Here is a 19,445-nt window from a genome sequence, read left to right as displayed (position 1 = left end):
CAAGTGTCAACTCAGCGGTTCTACACCTTCAACAGAGGGGATAAAGATGCGTATTTTTGCTATATCCACCTACTAACTAGTCTAAATCAAGCTGCAAAGTCAAAAATTGTGTCACAGACACCCCATTCAAATGTCATTATCAAACGATCAATTGTTGCAGCAATGAAAATTTCACCCCCTACATTGAAGCGGCTATAACAATGAAAGGAAAACTTACATTCCCTAAAACCCAAGGAGAACTTGGAATAATGAAATATTACATCATTTCGAAGACAGTTTAATGCTCTACAAACCTTCTATGAGTAATTATTTTTACGAGGCATTGTTGAAGAGTTATAAGCCCTGAAAGAGCAAAACATTGCATAAAAACCTGTCATTTTAACAATCACACACATTTAAGAGCGAATATCTCGGGAACTATTGGGAATATTACAAAATTCTACTGTACAAAAAGTTCCCTCTATAACCTTTCCTTGACTGGACTATTGTGTGTAAATAGAAAATGTGATGAGTCAAGTTTATATGTACTGTACCTACATAGAAAACTTTTGTAAGAAAAGCATTTCAAAGTTAACAGGGGGGGGGGGGGTTGTGTACCGTAGAAAACGAGGTTGTTATGTTGTAACTTTACACATAGAGGAGAGCCTGCAACTGCAGTAACATAACCTGCAAGAAGTAGAGTTTTTACAGTAGCCGGTTGCCAGTCCGGGACACGGCGGGTCCATACCAAGAATAGTGTATAGCTATATACCATCCTTGGGTCCATACTCCATAGGTGGTGGATAATGGAAAGACTAACCGGCTCACCGTTAGTCAATGGTGGTCGGTAGAGTTAAGGGAGAAATCCCTCCCGAACCAAAACTGGCGAAGATTAAGGGGTGAAACTCAAGATTTTTGTTAATGCCGTGTATTTTGTTGATGATTCTCTTGTTTTCATGCATATTACAAATAATTACAATATGATAATTTGAAGCCCGGCGAAATAGCATTCTATTGGACAAGCAAAACATTCATTTGTATTAATGATTTCGTAGGCTATCTGATAATGTACTAGATAACTAGAGAAATAAATCGATGAAGTAATTTTTAAACACATGGAATAATAACAATGTTCCTGAATGGATTATGTGTTCACGTATGGATGACCCATCTCACTTGAGACTCATGCTTGTTCATTGATAATAGTGATTATTGATAACAACACTTCCATTGTGATTTCTATGGTTTGAGTTTTCAGTTTAAGATCACAATTTTCCTGTTCTTTGTATTACAGTTATTATATTGTATAATTAGGAGTTTTCTAGACATTTTAAATTGATAATTTTTTTTTAGTTTTGAGAAAACCTAACAACTGGTCAATGTAACTTGGAGAGCGCGAGGTTTATTGTTCACAGAACTACTAGTATATGTTCCAGTGATAATATCTGCTATGACTAAGGAAGTGTCATTATCATAGTTTGATTGTTTAGAACCTAAAAAACTTGGTAGTTTCCAAAATCAGAACTACATGTTAATAGCCTTCTACTTTAATTACATTGGAAAATTAAAAATTAAAAATTCCAATTGTATTCAAGATGAAGATTTGAAACTCGGTATGGCTCCATATGGCCTGTGTCTTGTGCAGATCATGAAATATGAAAAGAATTAATTTCTCTGTCATTATTCAATCAATCTCAATAGAATAAGGTATAATCGACATCTTGATAAAATTTGCTAACTTTTTTGTTTCCAGTAAATTTTCTGTAAAGTGAACGGTGTTCGTAAAATTTGCCATAAAAAGTTCAAAATGTGTGTGTGACATATTTAAAATATGTACATTGAAAATTTTTGAATTCATTTTTCAAAGTTGAGTCTTTATAGCATAATTATTCATGCCAAATTTCAGATCAATACAACATTTATTTCGTTCTTGAGATAAAAATTCCCAAGTGAAAAAAAAACAAAATGGCAGCTATAAGGCGATAACCGATGAGTCTTGGACGCTTCAAATACGAAATACGACATTTTTGTAGTCTCCTATCATCCAGGAACAATACAATATGTAATTCACATATCATATTGAGAAATATTGTAAATGTGAGAATAGATCTAATAAATTACTTCTATCAGTAAATTGAAACAGGTTATTAATATGTTACGTATACAGTTCAGCCAGTTACACACACATCGATTTTTGGACGTACGATTTTTTGCCGTCCTTATGAACTCTAACAGATTAATCGGAACTTGACAAATATCATCTGTGTGACATCATGTGTTTGATCTAACAGAATTTATAAGCATGACAAAAAATCGTACGTCCAAAAGTCGATGTGAATGTAACTGGCTTGAAATGCTATTTTTATTATTTTGTGGGGATCGAATCGGATTAAAGTAGGAACGTACTTGTCTTTTGACGACGTTCTCCTGGAAGGTGGTGATGTAGCGGACCCCCGGGAGGTGTCGGTGGGCAGCTCGGAGACCAGCTTCGACCGCAGCATCCGCCAGGGCAGCCTCAGGCCAGTGCCCGCCTCCATCGTCTCACACCACTCGTGAACTGTCACCGTTTCTAAAACACAATTTTTATATCTCTATGTCTGGTTATCTGATTATTTATGTTCACCGGACCTCAAAAATGGCTCTAACGATTTTCACGAAATTTGGAACATAATAGGTTTATGATATAAAAATTCGATTGCACAAGGTTCATCGCTGGGAAAACTCGCTGAAGGACATAAATATGCGTATGCCTGTGTGGGAGATCAGCTGTATAATCAATATTATAAAGGTGCTTACAGATATACGCGCCGCGAACATGAGCAATTCACTCAGCTGATTATATCTGTATTTTTACAGAAACAGTAAGATACAGATATAAAAAGCTTGGCATCAGCTGATTAAAAGTGAATTGCTTATGTTCGCGGCGCGTGAATCTGTACGCACCTTTAGCTTACCGTATCTCGCGCGAAATCTAGAAATTTTAATTGACTCGATAAAAATAATCTGATTTGTTGACATGAGATGTTATATCATAATATTCAAAGTTAATCATCATTTTACATTTCTAAGTGATTAGTGAGTGTTATTTTGTTATTCAATTTGGTTTGTAAATAATCTAAATTAGAACTTTTTTGTTTTTAATTGTTTGGACTGAAAATTGAACCTGAATTCAAGTGTATGGAACATAACCTACTTTCTGGACCATTTATAGTGTATAAATCAAAATTCGGGGAAGAAACAGTTTTGGGCTGTGTCTGTTAGTCCTTCCTCAATCATTTTAAAAAATTGTGTTCTGTTTATCAATAGTTCATAAATAAATAACGAGCGAAGCTCAGCTCGGTGCCCCGATATTGTAGGTTATACTAAATCCATCAAAACTACTAGAGAATGAATACAGTACCATCAGAGATTTCAAACAACAGTATGATTTCAGATCATGTACTCTGATTACATCTCTATGTCATTTCTATATTATTTCTATTATCTATAATTATTAGACTATTAATATTATTATTATATTTTTATTTCAAAACATTAATGTTTTCTTGGAAGATAGTAGAAGTTATCAAGTACCCTTTAATTGAATTACAACACAACTAGTTTCAACTCTTCAAGTGCCTTTTCCAAGTGAAAATAAAACAATATCGAATTAAGTGAGCATTTATGTTTCCTCTACAAACCTGTAAACGCCAAAAGTAAAGTTCTTCAAACTCCAAGAAAAAGTTACGCAGTGCTTATCAGATTGCACTATTATCTTTCTTTATAACTCCTTATCAAACCAACACAGCATTTGAAGTCATACTCCACAAGAACTGGAATGTCTATCTTCATAATACCTTATAAGCGAATCAAATAAAGTCTCTATAAAAGAATAGACGCGTAGTAAAAGTTGCAAATAAAGTTATTGTATGAAATGACGTTATTGCTCACTCATACATGAGGAGTATGCGCATACACTACTCATACATTATTCAGTTTACTCCTACAGTTCACAGTACGGTGTGCCACCACTGTACTAGAAAACAGGTGACACATGCTTTGTCTAGGACGTGAGGAGTGATGGTATTATTTTGCTTCAAACTCAATTACAATTTTACAATCCCCTTTATAACACTGTCGGCAAATTAGAATGGAAGCCACATTCCATCACTGAACTTGATTACAGTTTACAAGCCATGTACAGCAGTCAAATTTAAGTGACACACCTAATGTTACAGTTCCATTAAATTTTCCCTCTCGCTCTTCAAACTTACCCATCAACCTGGATGCTTTTTCGTTATTAAAACCCTCCACAACTTCACATACATTTCGCCACTTTATGACAATCCACTCTTATGCATAATAATAACATCAGCAATTTCCATAGAGCAGTAATCTCGTTTCGTAGCCAAGCTTATTTACAGATTACAACTGCTCTACATCAACTCAGATAAAAATACTCACAACTCTTCTCCACACTGACACCCAATATACTCAACACACTTTACGTACGTTACGTTTACTAGTTATAATAAGGACATTCCATATATTCTCTCACTTTACCAAATTCGTTTTGCATTTGTTATACATAAAAGTATATATTATACAATAACATTAGTGTACATCGTTATATTCTTCAGATAAGATCATCGAATAATACACGAATATTTTATTTTAAATTGCTGTAGAATATACTTAGCATGTGCAAATGAAACTTGTTCATTGAATTGAGCATAATATTTTTAAGAGCATTAGAACTTTAGTACAATGATTAGCTCTTCCGACCTGTATATGAGTGATTTTATGTTCAAGGAGTATCTTATGCTTTGATAACTGAGTAGGCCCAGTGGAAATAATAAGTTAGCAGGTAGTGGGAGTACGTTAGAATGGGAGTAATTCTATTTTCTAGGAGCTCGTGTTTACTCAACTGGTTTAATGAGTTTATAACGTAAACAAACTTCTATAAACCAACTCTGTAAATACATAGCCGCCAACGCAACTAAATTAAGTCTTCACACGATGCGACATTCTGATGCGTTTAAATACAGACAAGCAGCGTTCTAATAAAAGATGGATACAGTATATAATATAGTGCCCGGACCTCCATTACTGTCCATACAATGATGTCATTGTGAACTACGTCATTTAAAATGACGTCATCGTAAACAGGAATCGGATGTAACAAAGAGGGGGACTGTTTCTGATGAAAGTTCGGACAGAACCTCCCTCCCCCCGTCATCGTTGCCATGGTTACAGTGTTATTTACAGCACAATCTACTAGTCAAAGAGACGTGATAACGGATAGTGGCCGTGTTCTGTGCTCTGTTTGTTAATGACATAGACATGATGAGGGTAGTGGTGAGATGCTATAAAACACTATAGAATGGTGGATTTGTTGAAAATTGCATGTTGAGTGAGACTCTTTAGGGGCGACACATTTTTTTAGCCGCCCCTTTAAAGCCTATATTTTCCTACATATACACGAAAGATAGTGAACTAATTATTTTTGGTGTGAAAACTTAGTTAGACCATAGCGAAAAAGATACGGTATCCCAAGATGTAGGGCGCTCATGTTCAAAATTTCACTGTCAACTCTAGCCGATAGTCCTATAGTAAGTAGTTCTTTTATTTTTCGTGAAGCTATTTTACGCTGATAGCCTCTCATATTGTGCCGTTCTCAAACTCTCACCCCAACAAAACAGTAATAGTGGACAGTAGTCGACAGTAATCGGCTCAAGTTAACAAAGAAAAGGCTTACAATTTGGAACATAAATTATCTATACCATGGAATATCTTCTTATGCTATCTTTTCTCTACTGTTATACGCAGTTATTAATGTAAATTTTGTGTTGGTAGAGTTGAAGAAGTCGTAGCCTAAATTCTTGTTCTTCTAATAGGCTAGTAAACTGCACAAATAAGTGGTCTTGGACTTGTGCGAGGCTAACAACTGGAAGGATGAGACAAAAAAATATGAGGCGGAATGGGAATTGAATCCATGACCGGTGCAGAGAAGTTGCGTATTCCAGGCCACTAGTCTTCAATGGACTTTACAACACCTTTCTTGCTCGTTTTTCTTCTACTTATTTATGAGTTTAACTCCCAGTGCATCGGAAATCGCCTGAAATAGCACATTATATTTTTGGTCTATTACAGGAAAATATACCTGATTACACCAAAATAAAGAGTGATACTACAGCAGTTAACGCAGCTGGGCCTAGTGCTCCAAGTAAGGCAACCGACATCATCACAGCTAAGCGAAGATATATTAAGTTTACTTTTGAGAAGTTTGCAATTATTTACCATCCTACTACTTTCTAATAATTTTACTCTTATTAATAATTATTCTCCACTCCTATTAGTTTTCCAATACTTATGCATTCACTGATTCCTTTATTAAGAAATCGGTTGTGCAAATACTTCCTTCAATTTTCAAAGACATATTATATTTGAGGACCAAATTGTAACTGATAGCAACGATTGATTTTGAAATGGTTGGTCTTGATTATTCTGCTGGATATGAAAGTAGATACAGTACACAACATAGCAGTTTGTGTACATAAGCACTCAGGTTAGATGAGTGATGTGTTTTCGGTACTCAGTAAGGGGTCAGCTTTGGGAGATACCAGATTTATAGATTGGTTATTAAAACTTTCAGTTATTCACTTCTGGTGGCTCGGAGCTCACCTATAAGTACAAATTTATTTATTTCTCACTATCTCTTCTAAGCTTCCATTACCCACGCACAAGTCTCATTCTTGGCATAAAGTGGAAAATTAAAGATTTATGAAAAATGATTAGAATATAGCTTGTGGATAGCACAGATAATTCACAAGCCCGTAGGACTGACTCATGTGGGTATCATACGCACTTTGAAAGGACAAAGTCATTTAGGCTTTTTGTGCGCTCTTTTGTGTAATAATAGATGTAGCACAGTAATCCTTATCCAGAGTAGAGTGTATTATAGCAGTAATTTCTTTGGTTATCAAAAGGACGATGCTTTCAACGCAGTTCCACAGCACAGCAGGCCTAATTCAATTCACAGACAGCAACTCTGTCACTAGAAGAAGGATATCAAAATCTGCGATGGGGGGATGAATAATTAATACTTTTCTCCTTCCTCCTACTTCATTATCTTCTAGTTCAGCTGTTTTTTCTTTCAATTTTCCTATTTCATACTTACTATTCAAATATTCGATCATTTTGATTGCATTATTTATTTTATCAACAATAATAATAATATTACTATTGTTATTTATTTTATTTTATACTTCCAGTTTTGCTTCATACTTGTGCACTCATTCTTGCATCCATTTCCTTTCCTTCACCACCATCTTCTCCTGATCCTTTCAATTCTCCTCTCCTCTCATTCCTCTCAGTCCTCTCCTCATTCCTCTTATAATTATCGTTTCCTTGTCTCGTCTGCTTCTGTTTACCTACATCTCTGAATAATATTTTTTCAAATGCCTCTCTTCTTCTTCTTCTTCTTCTTCTTCTTCTTCTTCTCTTCTTCTTCTTCTTCTTCTTCTTCTTCTTTTTTTCTTCTTCCCCTTCTCCTTCTTCCTGTTATACGAAGATGTTCTATCTCTTCCTCTCTGTCTCCCTATTGCTATTCTACTTCGGTCTTCTGCTCGTATATCTCCCCAAATTTTATCCTCTAGTCTCTCTTCTATTTCTCCTCCTCTCACTCCTCTGACTCCTCCACCCTTGCTATCCGTATCACCATCCCCTTTCTCACTGATCCTGATCTACCACTCTCATCTTCTCCTCATCATGAATAAAAAAGCTGTGATGATAGTGATGAACCAGGAAAGTAGATTTTTTGAAAAGTAAGGGTCAATTTTCACAAAGGCGAAATCTCTCCTCCTCGTTTCTCAGCCGGGTCTTTCATCATACCATGTTGCTCTGTTGAAAAGCTCAAATTAATAAACGGGGCCACGTTAATTAATTCTGTCATTATCTCTGCTCTTCTCACTTTTTTCACCTTTTCGAGTCCTATCTTCTTTCAAGTGAAACTTCGGAGTGAAGGAAGAACACGATGATAATTCATCACTGTCACAATCGTAACTTGTGCTAATATTTTCCAGCAGGAGGAATGATTTTTGATATTCATAAGATTTAAATGTCTCATTGTACTCAATGAGTTACTATTTTACTGCCATGATTTCTCTGGTCATGTTTCTGACTAATTCAATGAACAATCAAGATCAGCTCACATAATTTAATTAAAAAACAAAATATCTAATTGTTTTTTGAGGAATAACTAGGGCAACGTAATAGAGCTTAGAATAGAGAGTACATAGATTAGAGTCTTCTTGAACATGGTTTGTATGCTCTTTGATGTATGGATCTCTTTCGGCCAATTGCACGGGAATCCATTCAAGTTGGACCGTCATAAATAATATCATCCTCCGAATCAATGCAACGAAGACCAAATCTGACGTTTGTGCTATAATTTCACGGTGGTTAGATTTCATTGTGTTTCCGTACACAATGACCATCTCCATATTTTAGCCTTTTAGAAGCTAAGAGACCATTAGATTTCAACTGATCCAAAATCACCTTTGAAAATTGGACTTTTATTTTTTAAAATAATTTTTTATGGCAATCAAATACCCATACACTTTTGAAGGAGCCTCCATAAAAATATCCTACGAGTTTGCGTTCTGACTTGTTAAAAGTAGGTTTAAATCATATCTACTGATATTAAATTTCATATCGACATTCTTTATTTTAAATAACAATAATATTTTCCAGCACATTCTCCATTCTCTATCGTGTCATTCCACAGGACCCATGAGGAATCTTGTTGGCTCTCCTCCACTTCAATAATCTAATTCTAATTCAATTCTCATTTCTCCAACTCCAATAATTCAATTCTTGTAGCAATTTTTAATTCAATGCCGACTCTCCAGTGGTTTGACTGGGTGGTCGCGCTGATAAGCTATCACTTGGATAATAAAAGAATCATACGCCTGCTACTCTCGTTGGGAGGGTGACCACTTGAGTCAACTCCCCTAATTATGATTTATGACTTGGAAAATCGTTTTCCGGTGCTTCGGAACCCACCTAAAAATGTAAGTCCACTTATCTCTCATTATCATACGCATCGTTACTCACAAACAAGCCTTGACTTCATGTGGGCATCACACTTAAAAAAAATTAATTAAAAAATCCAATTCAATATCACATTCTTCATTTTCAGTCATACCTGTGCCATTGGGATCCAGCTTGCCGAAAGCGTCCATGAGCTTATCGCGGCTGTTTTGAATCTTGGCTGTGAGTTCGCGAATGGCGGACGTCTCGACGAGACCAACCCTCTGCCGAAAGGTCAATGCCCTCGGGCCGTGGCCCTTGGTGTTGAACTGCACAAAGTGTGGCTCCAGATCCGGACCACACAGCTTCATGTAGGCGCCCTTGTTGCTGCCCGTCTCGTAGTAGTTCGACGCCGAGAAGATCGTGATTACCTGGTTGCAAGAACATGATGTTCATGAAAATAATCCGATTAAATTGGAAATCTGAGTCAATATACACATGGACGGAGATATTATGCATATAATAACATAGCTATACAACCGAGGTGTTTCACAAGTCTAAACAATCAGAGAAAAATCGGTCCGTAAAAACATTTATTCTAAATTTAGTCCGAAATTTTGTTATTCCAATAAAAATCGTCATACCTGATATGAATCTAAAAACCACATCTGATGAATCTGAATCATCACAACCAATTTCTTGTTGATGGGATGTCTCTCAAGTCCAAAAAATAGCAGAAATCTCCGTGAGAAGAATAGTTTTTTCTCAGTTTTCCCGTTATCTGCAATTTTGATTTCTCAGTAGAAGTTATCAAAGCTCGTTGATGAATTTAAAAGTTGAACTCCACGTTAATCATACTGGTACACTAAATCCCAGAGTCCCAGAGTCCACACTCAGAAGAAGTTTTTTTTTGTTACAAATCCTTTAGGTCTAAGTGAAATTACCGTATGAACAGCACCTCTTGCTTTATTATAATTGAATGATGATCTCAAGTGGAATGCATTTTACTCATCACGTAATCAATCATCTGAAGCATTGAAAATGAAACTGGTACAAAGTAAGTATTAATTAAATATTAATATAGATATTATGTTCACAAGAACGATTCTCACTTAGAAAAAGATAATAGGAAATATTTCCAATTCAATAGTTCTCCTGGTGAGAAGATTCTCTATCACACCTGTGCATGGCATTTTGGATTATCATTAAAAAGTTGAGATTAAAAATCCTAGCATAGTGAAGTGAGGAGTCATCCAGTCATTCACTAGCATCTGACCAAATCAATACCTCATTGCTCATTATGCGAGAGAAAATAATAATTTTCAATAATGATTAATAATAATGCGAACATTTGGATTTGGAGGACAAAAATTAGAATTTTCAGTAAAATCAAGATTTCACGATCAACTGAGTTTTCCAACAATCTCAAAAAATCGTGGAGTAAGAAGTTTCTACAGTTGAAGTATCTGACTCAGCATTTCTACAGGGGAATACAATAGAGAAAGCCACTAGAATGTGGAAAGTTACCTTGTTACAATGTATGAGTTCATAGCCTTCCAGCTTGCACTCGTGAGATCTGACAAGGAGAGACAGACTGTGCTTTTGTAGAAACTTGTTGGTGACGTCAGGACCAAAATAGGTTCCGGCGCCTCGCAGCGAGTTCGGAACACACCCATCGCCACTCTGAGGATCACTCCATAGTAGGTCAAACACCTGAACAGAAAATACAAACGAGATTTTAAGATAGTGATGGATGGCAATATAAACACATAAGTTAGTAAAGCACCAATACATAATTACTAACCTCAACAGTGTTGAAAATGAACATTATGTCCTGATGCGCTCTATCCCGTAAATAATAGTTTATGCTATTATTCACATGACATAAGACTGCTATGTACCTACGAAGTTTTCTAATTCATAAATACAGAAATGAGGCATTGTAGCATTGGGAAACTGATAATTCCATGATATGAAACAAGACATACGATCAATAGAATTATTTGCTTGAAAAAAAAACAATTACTCATTCATGAACATGTTTGATATTTGTGGAATGATTCTCTCCACATGAAAATCTTCAAGCTTCAATACTTTTAAAATGATTCCATGAAGTTTTAAAATTTTCCTTTTATTGTCACTGCCGCCTGCCTCAACGATAAAAATGTATTCTAGTAGTGTTATGTAAAACAATTTTTCCCTTTTCCTTTCTATTTCATTCAATAGATTTTCGTTATTTTACCTTTTTTTATTAATTCTCCATCAAAATCTGATCTTTATCTCTTATTTTCTTTTTTCAATTTGTATTTGTTTTCTTTCATCTTATACTTTTAATATCTTAAAAGTGTAATATTAATTTTGTCTAAGTTTATTTATCTTTGTAACTCGTATTTTTTTGTAATTGGGCACCCGCCGAGAAACCTTTGGGTTTGGCAGGACCCTCAATTGTTTGTATTGTGAATAAAATTTTTGATTTGATTTCGATTTGATTTGAATGATCAACGTTTGCAACATCGAACAATAATAAATTATTTGTTTGGTACAAAAGAGCGAAAAGCGTTGTATTCATGTGAATCTGAACCCTGAAGCAGTCCCTGTACTTGAATATAATGAAAGGGCGTCTGTACCAGTGCACTCTGTATGAAAGTACCATTCTTTACCAGTTCTACACTAACGTTCCGCTTCATGTTCCTTTTTTACTCTTTCCAGTTTTACTGCTCCCTGTATTGCTATTCTATGTCTGCCATTCATCTCTCTCTCACCCATTCCCTGTTGCCTCTCTCATTATTCCAATGTAGGTGGCATTCAATCTGAGATGGAAATCAATCACCGTGATCAAATCATCCAGTGTGCAGACACAGAGTCTAGATACAGTATAAAAGAACACACAAACAAGCTCTCCCAACTCAAAGTGGATCGAATAAATTCGCTTCATCAACGTAGAGCTTCCTATATTCCCATTCCTGGTGATGTAGGGGAGAATTAAAGTTAATTCCCCCCTATAATAATGGCGTGAGGAGGGGGAGATTGGTATTTAGAATTTTCCCTTCCATGAGAGGTTTCTACCTCTTCCCGTTCAGTAACAGAAGTGAGAATTGATTTGAATTAATCCCCAACCCATATATTAATGGAGAAGAAGTACACCCCCGCAATATATCTGTGGGAAGGGAGGAGTTGCTTTAGAATACGTAGAAGCGGGATGTGTATGTGTGTGCACAGATTTACAAACGATATCGGGTAGCTGCTGGGTTTTTCTTCAAAAAACAAGTTGTTCTATCAGTGTGTGAATGTGAGTGAATGCTTTGAAAGCAGCTGAACGATTGAAATCAGTCGGCTGTTTCAGGCATTTCAATGACGAAGCAGTAATTTCAATGAAGCATGTAATATCGCGATGATTTATGTTCAACGTTCCCATCAGTATTGTACAATTCCATACACCCAATATTCATTTCAAATACCGACAAAATCAGAGGAATTGGAGATGATGATTGATTGTTAGTGTTATAATAATACCTCATTTATTGTTGAATGACATAATGATGTATTGATTGAATGATGAATCGATTTATTCGATGAATTTTTCCATTTATTGACTTTATTTGAGTGAAATCTTGAAAATTTATTGCTCAATAGGAGAACTAATACACTGGAAAATGCAGAGAAAATAACTGAGTGAAGAAAGAAGAATTCTGCTGAGTCTTGACCGACTAATTCCAATTGAAGAATGACTTTTTGCTCATGATCCCCACATGAATCTTAACTTGGGCGTGGATAGTGAGGTAGAGGGATAATGAAAAAACATCAAATGAAATGGAACAGCAATAACATAAAGCAGTAACTGGGAGTGGCACTCTAATTCTGAAAACGTATTTTAAAGTTCTGCTATTGAAAAAACAATTCTCATGTATAAGAAGTGGTTTTTGTTAACCAATTTTCTATTTAAATTCAAGAGCAGTCTGTTTTTTCAATCAGTTTTCCATTGCTTTCATGTGAACGCTATTGATTCATGTGTGAAATGTATTCATTTTTTTTGTCATAGACATTTAATTTCAGCTGTTTTCAATGCATGAAATCAATCCGGTAAACAGCTGTTTGCAGAACAAATAGACATATGATTCTCATTACAGCATACTCTACTGTAATGAAACCATATGTTTTCTTTACAGTCGAGTATGTTTCCTAGTTCTGTTTGTGAATATTGTGAGTTTGAATAAATAAAATTTGAATTAAAATTAGTTCCGAAATAGGAACAGCGAAACTGCTACAGAAAAAACACCTTCAGCGCCCCAGGTGGAAGTTTTGTAACTTCCAGAAAATTCTGATTCGGAATTTGTAAACTAGGTTATGTTTATAGAATGCATGTAGTAACGTCAGCACAAGCAAGTAATGCTCTCAGTATTGTAATGTTGTAGTAATGTTTGTATTTGTGTTTGTGTTTTAATATAGTGTTTTTAGTAATGTCTCAGTATTATACTGTTCTAAGAAATGTTTTCTATTTCAATTATTCTCCTACAGATTATTATGACAAAAAAGTGTACGTTACTTGTACGTGAATGACTTTTGCAGTGCTCAAATGAAATTCTAGTCTCGGCTAATGCCTCGACTAGAAACATTATTCTCGCCTGCAAAAGACCCCTTCCCTTCCTTGATACGTAAGATACTATTACAGTATAACAGATACTGCCAATCCTATTACTGACCAAAATTTCTATTATTCTCAATTCAATTGGATAGATTTACAGTCACTATCACTCACTCACTCTCTCTCTCTCTCTCTCTCTCTCTCTCTCTCTCTCTCTCTCAGTCCCTCTCTTCATTATTGTGGTCAGCAAGCAGTCGCTGGTAGTTGACAGATTGTGTTGTCTGTTGCCTGTTGTCTGCTCAGTGAACATGTCACAGCTGTGTAATGACCAGTCGTGTCTCCTGTCATAGGACTATCGCAGCACATAGCACACAACACACCCTCAACTAATGCACTGGGCCCACAGCCTTTGACGCCCGGAAATTGGCCGTCTTCAGCTGAGGATAACTAAAATGAAGAGGATGAGGGGAAGTAGGAGGAGGGATAGAACAGGAAGAGGGCAGCTATATATATACAGATGCAGTAGCTGTGGTGGACGAGCTATATTTTGGCTCAAAATTTATATAATTTGATTCTACAGGGTTGGTGGATATTATAGAAACAGTTTAATATCTATTATTCTACATACAGTGGTCGCCAAACAGTCGATCGCGAGCTACCGGAAGCTCGTGGGGTAGTTTTTGGAAGCTCACAGAAATGCTTGGGTTGTCAACCATGCATTGAGAAACATGGCTACAAAATTTTTCATTTTTCACAGATAATAACTGAGAAGTTGAATGATTCAAATTTGCAGCTTCAAGGGAAAGATAAGGACATCGGTGGAATGATTTGAACTGTAAAATCGTTTTCCAAGGAGCTTGAGATGTGGGAAAAGAATGTCGTCTAGTTTGAATATAAACACTTTTTCAGTCTGAAGAAAAACAATGACGAGAAAAATCCTCCACAACATCTCAGCAATAACCAAGAATACGTTACAATTCAGACTTGAGTCAACAGTTTGATCAACGATTTCAAGATTTTAAAAGCATATCGAATATGGTACAATTCGTCAACTCTCCTTTTGTAGAGATCGATGCAGAAGATTTTGCAGCATGTGTTGTAAAACATTTTGGTGGAGATCAGGCTTCAGTTGAAATGGAATTTGTGGATTTTTAAAATGATCTTGTCTCTCAGATCACTTTCTACAACTGGAAGTATTTGACCTCAAGTCCCCAAAGAAAAATATCCAATTATTATTGAAGTTGCATTGTGGTTTAAAGCTATGCTCAGCTCTACCTACTTGTGATCATCTTTTTCAAGTATGTAATTCATAAAAAATCGATATAGGAACATTTTTTGGACAACTGCATCAGAATTGCGGCTAGAACGTTCACTCCAAACATCAAGAAAATACTTGATGGCCAAAAAGAGTTCTACTGCCCTCATTGAAATGTATATTTCAACTTTTGTTAAACTTTTTGCTATAGTAGATTTATACTTATACTTTTTGCTATAAGTAGATTTAAACACTAGAAATGTATCTTTATAGGCAATAAAAGATACTTTCTTTATTCTAATATTCATTGGTAGCTCACTAGAACATTAATTTATAAATGCTATTCTAGCTCACATGCTTATAAGTTTGGCGACCACTGTTCTACAAGGATAATTTGGCAGTAGGTATTATTGGGGATCTTATTCGAATTGAAAACACTACTTTTCTGCCGCTTCAAAATTTTGGTCCCCATCTTGGAACCGCCGTTCAGGATTCAACTTCATTTATTAGAATGGGGAAGTGGTCTTATGATACAAATTTCCGATACAGAATTTCAAGAGAAAATAAATGGCGAAAACTCCATATCAATATTCAAAATCGTTTCGAAGTTATTAAAATCTCAAGATACTAATAAAAATAGAAAGAGAAAATAAATGAGTAGAAAAAATATAAAAAAATTAACCTATAAAATTTCACATTTTTCTAAGTAAACACTTATAGTAACATCTTCCAACATAATAGGGTATAAAATTGAGAACAGAAAATTTTTATCTGTCAGATTTTCAATGCATTCATTGAATTTTGGATGATTTAGTAGTTTCTTCAACTGTAAATTACTTCGAACCGGTTTGAGATATCGATGTGAAGTTTCCGCCATTCATTTTCTCTTGAACTTCTGTGTCTGAATCATGTATCTTATGACCATCTTCACATTAAAAAAAAGTTGGATTCAAAATGGCGGGCCAATCTTTTGAAGCGACAGAGGAGTAGTTTTTTTTTATTCGGATAGGATCTGTAGTGAAACCTACTGTACAAATAATTATCAAGCTACATCCGTCATTTCAACTCTGTATATTTTGTGAGCTTGGAGCTTGTTTTGTATTTTTTAAATATTGTATTATCAAAATATCGAAATTGATAGTTCTATTCTTATATGGAATTTTCACATTAATTGTTTGGTATAAAAATTAATATGGATGTAACCCATTACATGGAATATCTGATACAAAACTAGGAACGAAAAAGTTTTAGCCAGTAACAGGTTTTCCTTTACTGGATATTGCTTCATTCAGCTAATAGTCAAATAAATAAAGAGCATGTCAAGAGTGATTTGGCTAGGTATTAAATTCCTCCTCCTTCCATTCTATCCAACACACCCCTCCATGAAGCCTGTTTTTTTTGTATTTTCATTTGAAATTTGTATTCTGATTGTATAATTTTTCTATTTTGACTTTACTATGTTTTCGTATTGAATTGAAATTGTATGAAAAAATATATAAATATATTCAGTGAAATAAAGATGATGGAGGAGAAAAATAAATTGAGGAAACGATTCACTCTATATTTATTGACAATCATATTATCATAAATTTCGGTTCATAGAAAGAAGATAAGTCCTGTACTTTAAATGCGATGTACTGTATTTTGGAGATGTCATAGTTTCTCACTGTATTCTCTCTATAAAAGGATAAAAACAAAAAGTGGCTTATTAATAGGGAATGTAGAGATGCATCACATACACACTGAGCTCAATAAAAACTGAAGATAACAGTGATTGAAGCAGCTGTGTTTTGTCTAGTTGGGCTACATTTAATTCAAGCAAAAAAGAAAAACAGTGGGAATAAAATAAATATCCAATATCCCTTCAATTATTTATTTGATAATTAATTCATGGCTTTAAAAAGGCTTTTGAAATGTCATCACAATTCTACTTTAAGCTTCTCTTCTTCTCTGCAATACATATTCCGGTCATTTCCGTAACGCACAGGAACAAATGTCATACGTCACAATAATAACAGCGAGTCCAGAAGATTCGCGATCAGCTGAATTCGGGACTGCATGAATTATTTTCCATGCTTTTCCGATGGTCAGCTGGTCGCAATCCATCATACACATACCGGACCGTAAAAACAAACAGGTTTGTTACTACATGCCGCCAATAATATTGCAAGCCAATGTAGTGGCAAGTACCCATTTAGACAGGGAATGTGAGCGGCAAGTAGAAGAGGAATGTAAAGGTGCGTACAGACTTGAGCGCATTCCACTTTTATCAGCTGACGCTTATTATTTCTGTACCTTGATGTTTCTGTAAAAATACAGATATCATCAGCTGATGAAAAGTGAAATGCGGGTGTTGGTGGCGCTCAAGTATGTACGCAGCTTTACGTGTAAACTTTTTATATTCCCTGCATTCCCTTTCTATAGGCCGCTTTATTTGGAAATTGCTCTCATTAATTGAAACATGTTATGCAAATATAAAATATAAGAGGTGATTTATTGTTGTAGAGATGAAAGGCACACGCCAACTAATGAATTTGAATTAAAGCAGCGAAAATACTCTATTTCTTTAATTGAAACTAGACAAAACACAGCCGCCCCAATCACTGTTAACTCTCGAGTTCTTATTGAGCTCAGTGGTAATGTGCCGCATGCAAAGTGCCAGCTGAACATTCCCTGTTAATAAGCCCCTTAAGAGAATATGAAAGTCAGAAAAACATATTAAATTCACTAGAAGACTTCAAATCATCTTCCAATGAAAAAATATAAAGTCAGAAATAAAATCTCTTAAAACACTACAAATTACTTGGAAATTCATTCGTTATAAGAAAACATACATAGCTAACTTATTGCGCGCAAAGAGCTGATTATCACCATAGAAATGAATCTCTTCGCCAGGAAATTTCTGTCTGAGGGAATGAAATTCATGGTGAATTTACTTTTGCCAATTGCCAACAAGGAAAAATGAGAGATGGAAAGATGAGGACAGAGAACAAAGAAAATGAGTTTATGGTGAATTCATTTTTACAGGATGCCATAGAGAGAAAACAGAAAGATGAAAAGAGAAGAAAATAAAACAAAGAGAAGGACTTTATGGTGAATTTATTTTCACAAAATATCAAGAAGGAGAGAGAAAGAAGAACAGGTGGACAAAGCGAAGTTATGGTGGACTCATTCATGCCAACAACGAGAGAAAAATAAGTGAGAAGTAGGAAAAGAACGAATAGAGCAGATTGAATGATGCAGTGTGTTGTGAGAGGAGCTTTGAAAATGGTCTTTGTGAAATTAAGCTGTTGTTTAAGATAGCGTGCCGAGAGTGCAATGCAGTCATTGCTGATGCTTACTCTAAAAGGAGAAACCTCTTCTCTTCAGGGCAGTGCCAGCCAGCACTGTCGAGTGCTCTGTGCGTTTTAAGCCTTCGCAGAACACTCAAAGAGGTGAGAGTGAAACGGCATGACCAAGAGAAGGTGAGTTAAGAGTGGTAGAGAAGGAAGACCAGGAGGATGCTGAGAGACGGGAGGAGATAAGAAGTATGGTAGAAGAAGGAGGAGGAGGAGGAGGAGGAGGAGGAGGAGGAGGAGAACGAGGAGAATAAGAAGAAGAAGAAGAAGAAGAAGAAGAAGAAGAAGAAGAAGAAGAAGAAGAAGAAGAAGAAGAAGAAGAAGAAGAAGAAGGAGAAGAAGAAGAAGAAGAAGAAGAAGAAGGAATAGATAACGATGGAAGATGATGGAACAGAAGAAGGAAGGAGACGTCGAAAGAAGTGGAGAACAGGGAAAGATGAAAAAGTGGGAGAAGGAAGCTGAGGATGGGAAAGGAGAAAAAGGAGAAAATGAATTATAAGGAGAGGGAGAAAGACAAGTCAAAAAAGCAGAAGAAAACAGGATTGGGTGAGTGTAGAAGAAAGGAGTAGCAAAAAGACTAGAGGGAAGAGGCAGAGGTGACCTTTTCGAGGAAAAATTGATTAATTATTAGAAAAAGTAGTTATAAAAAGAGATGAAATACAAAAAAAAAAAATTGGAGGAATGACAAGTAGGAGTGACAATGAGAAGTATGAAAAGTTATGGATGAAGATTAAAAGTTAGTAGAGAGGAGTAAAAGGTAAGGGTATAATAAAAGAAAATAATGGAGTGCAAGGAGGAAAATATAATACAGAGGAAATGGATGGTAGGGAGTGAAAGGGAGAATAATAAAGAAAAATGATAGATGAGAGATAAATAATTGAAAGTGGAAGAATATATAGAAGAATATATATATTTTTTATTAATAAAATGAAAAAAAGGAGAAAAGAGCAGAAGAGAGCAAGATGAAGTACGAAAGAAGAAGGACACTAAGAAGAATCATCGACTGGGGTATCATCGGGCACCACCATTCTTTGTCCTTTTAATATCCTTTTGTTAGGTTGGCAATGGTGGTACATATCCGCATCACTCTCATCACACAACATGTATCCAATTTCAATTTGTTGTCTGTTGTAGCACATACACATACACACACACACACACACACACACACCACACACACACACACATACACACACACATAACACGGCAAATTGACAACATGTCAATGCACATCTCCTCTGCACTCTCCCTGACACCTTAACCCCCCCCCCAAACTTTG

At 35.6% G+C, this 19,445-nt stretch overlaps 1 protein-coding gene across 1 annotated transcript in view; it reads right to left on the bottom strand.

Annotated features, from left to right (window-relative positions):
- The window catches only part of LOC111052624 (serine/threonine-protein phosphatase rdgC), a 262,290-nt gene that overhangs the window by 19,732 nt on the left and 223,113 nt on the right, over positions 1-19,445 (bottom strand). Inside the window, 4 exon segments of the mRNA XM_039423565.1 lie at positions 2,386-2,430; positions 2,433-2,548; positions 9,167-9,422; positions 10,519-10,704. Of these exon segments, the coding sequence (XP_039279499.1) occupies positions 2,386-2,430; positions 2,433-2,548; positions 9,167-9,422; positions 10,519-10,704 (603 nt within the window).

This window comes from Nilaparvata lugens, chromosome 3 (genome assembly GCF_014356525.2).
Source record: "Nilaparvata lugens isolate BPH chromosome 3, ASM1435652v1, whole genome shotgun sequence".
Taxonomy (NCBI): Eukaryota; Metazoa; Arthropoda; class Insecta; order Hemiptera; family Delphacidae; genus Nilaparvata; species Nilaparvata lugens.
Note: the sequence above shows the minus strand (reverse complement) of the source record. Positions and strands in the feature narration are given on the sequence as shown.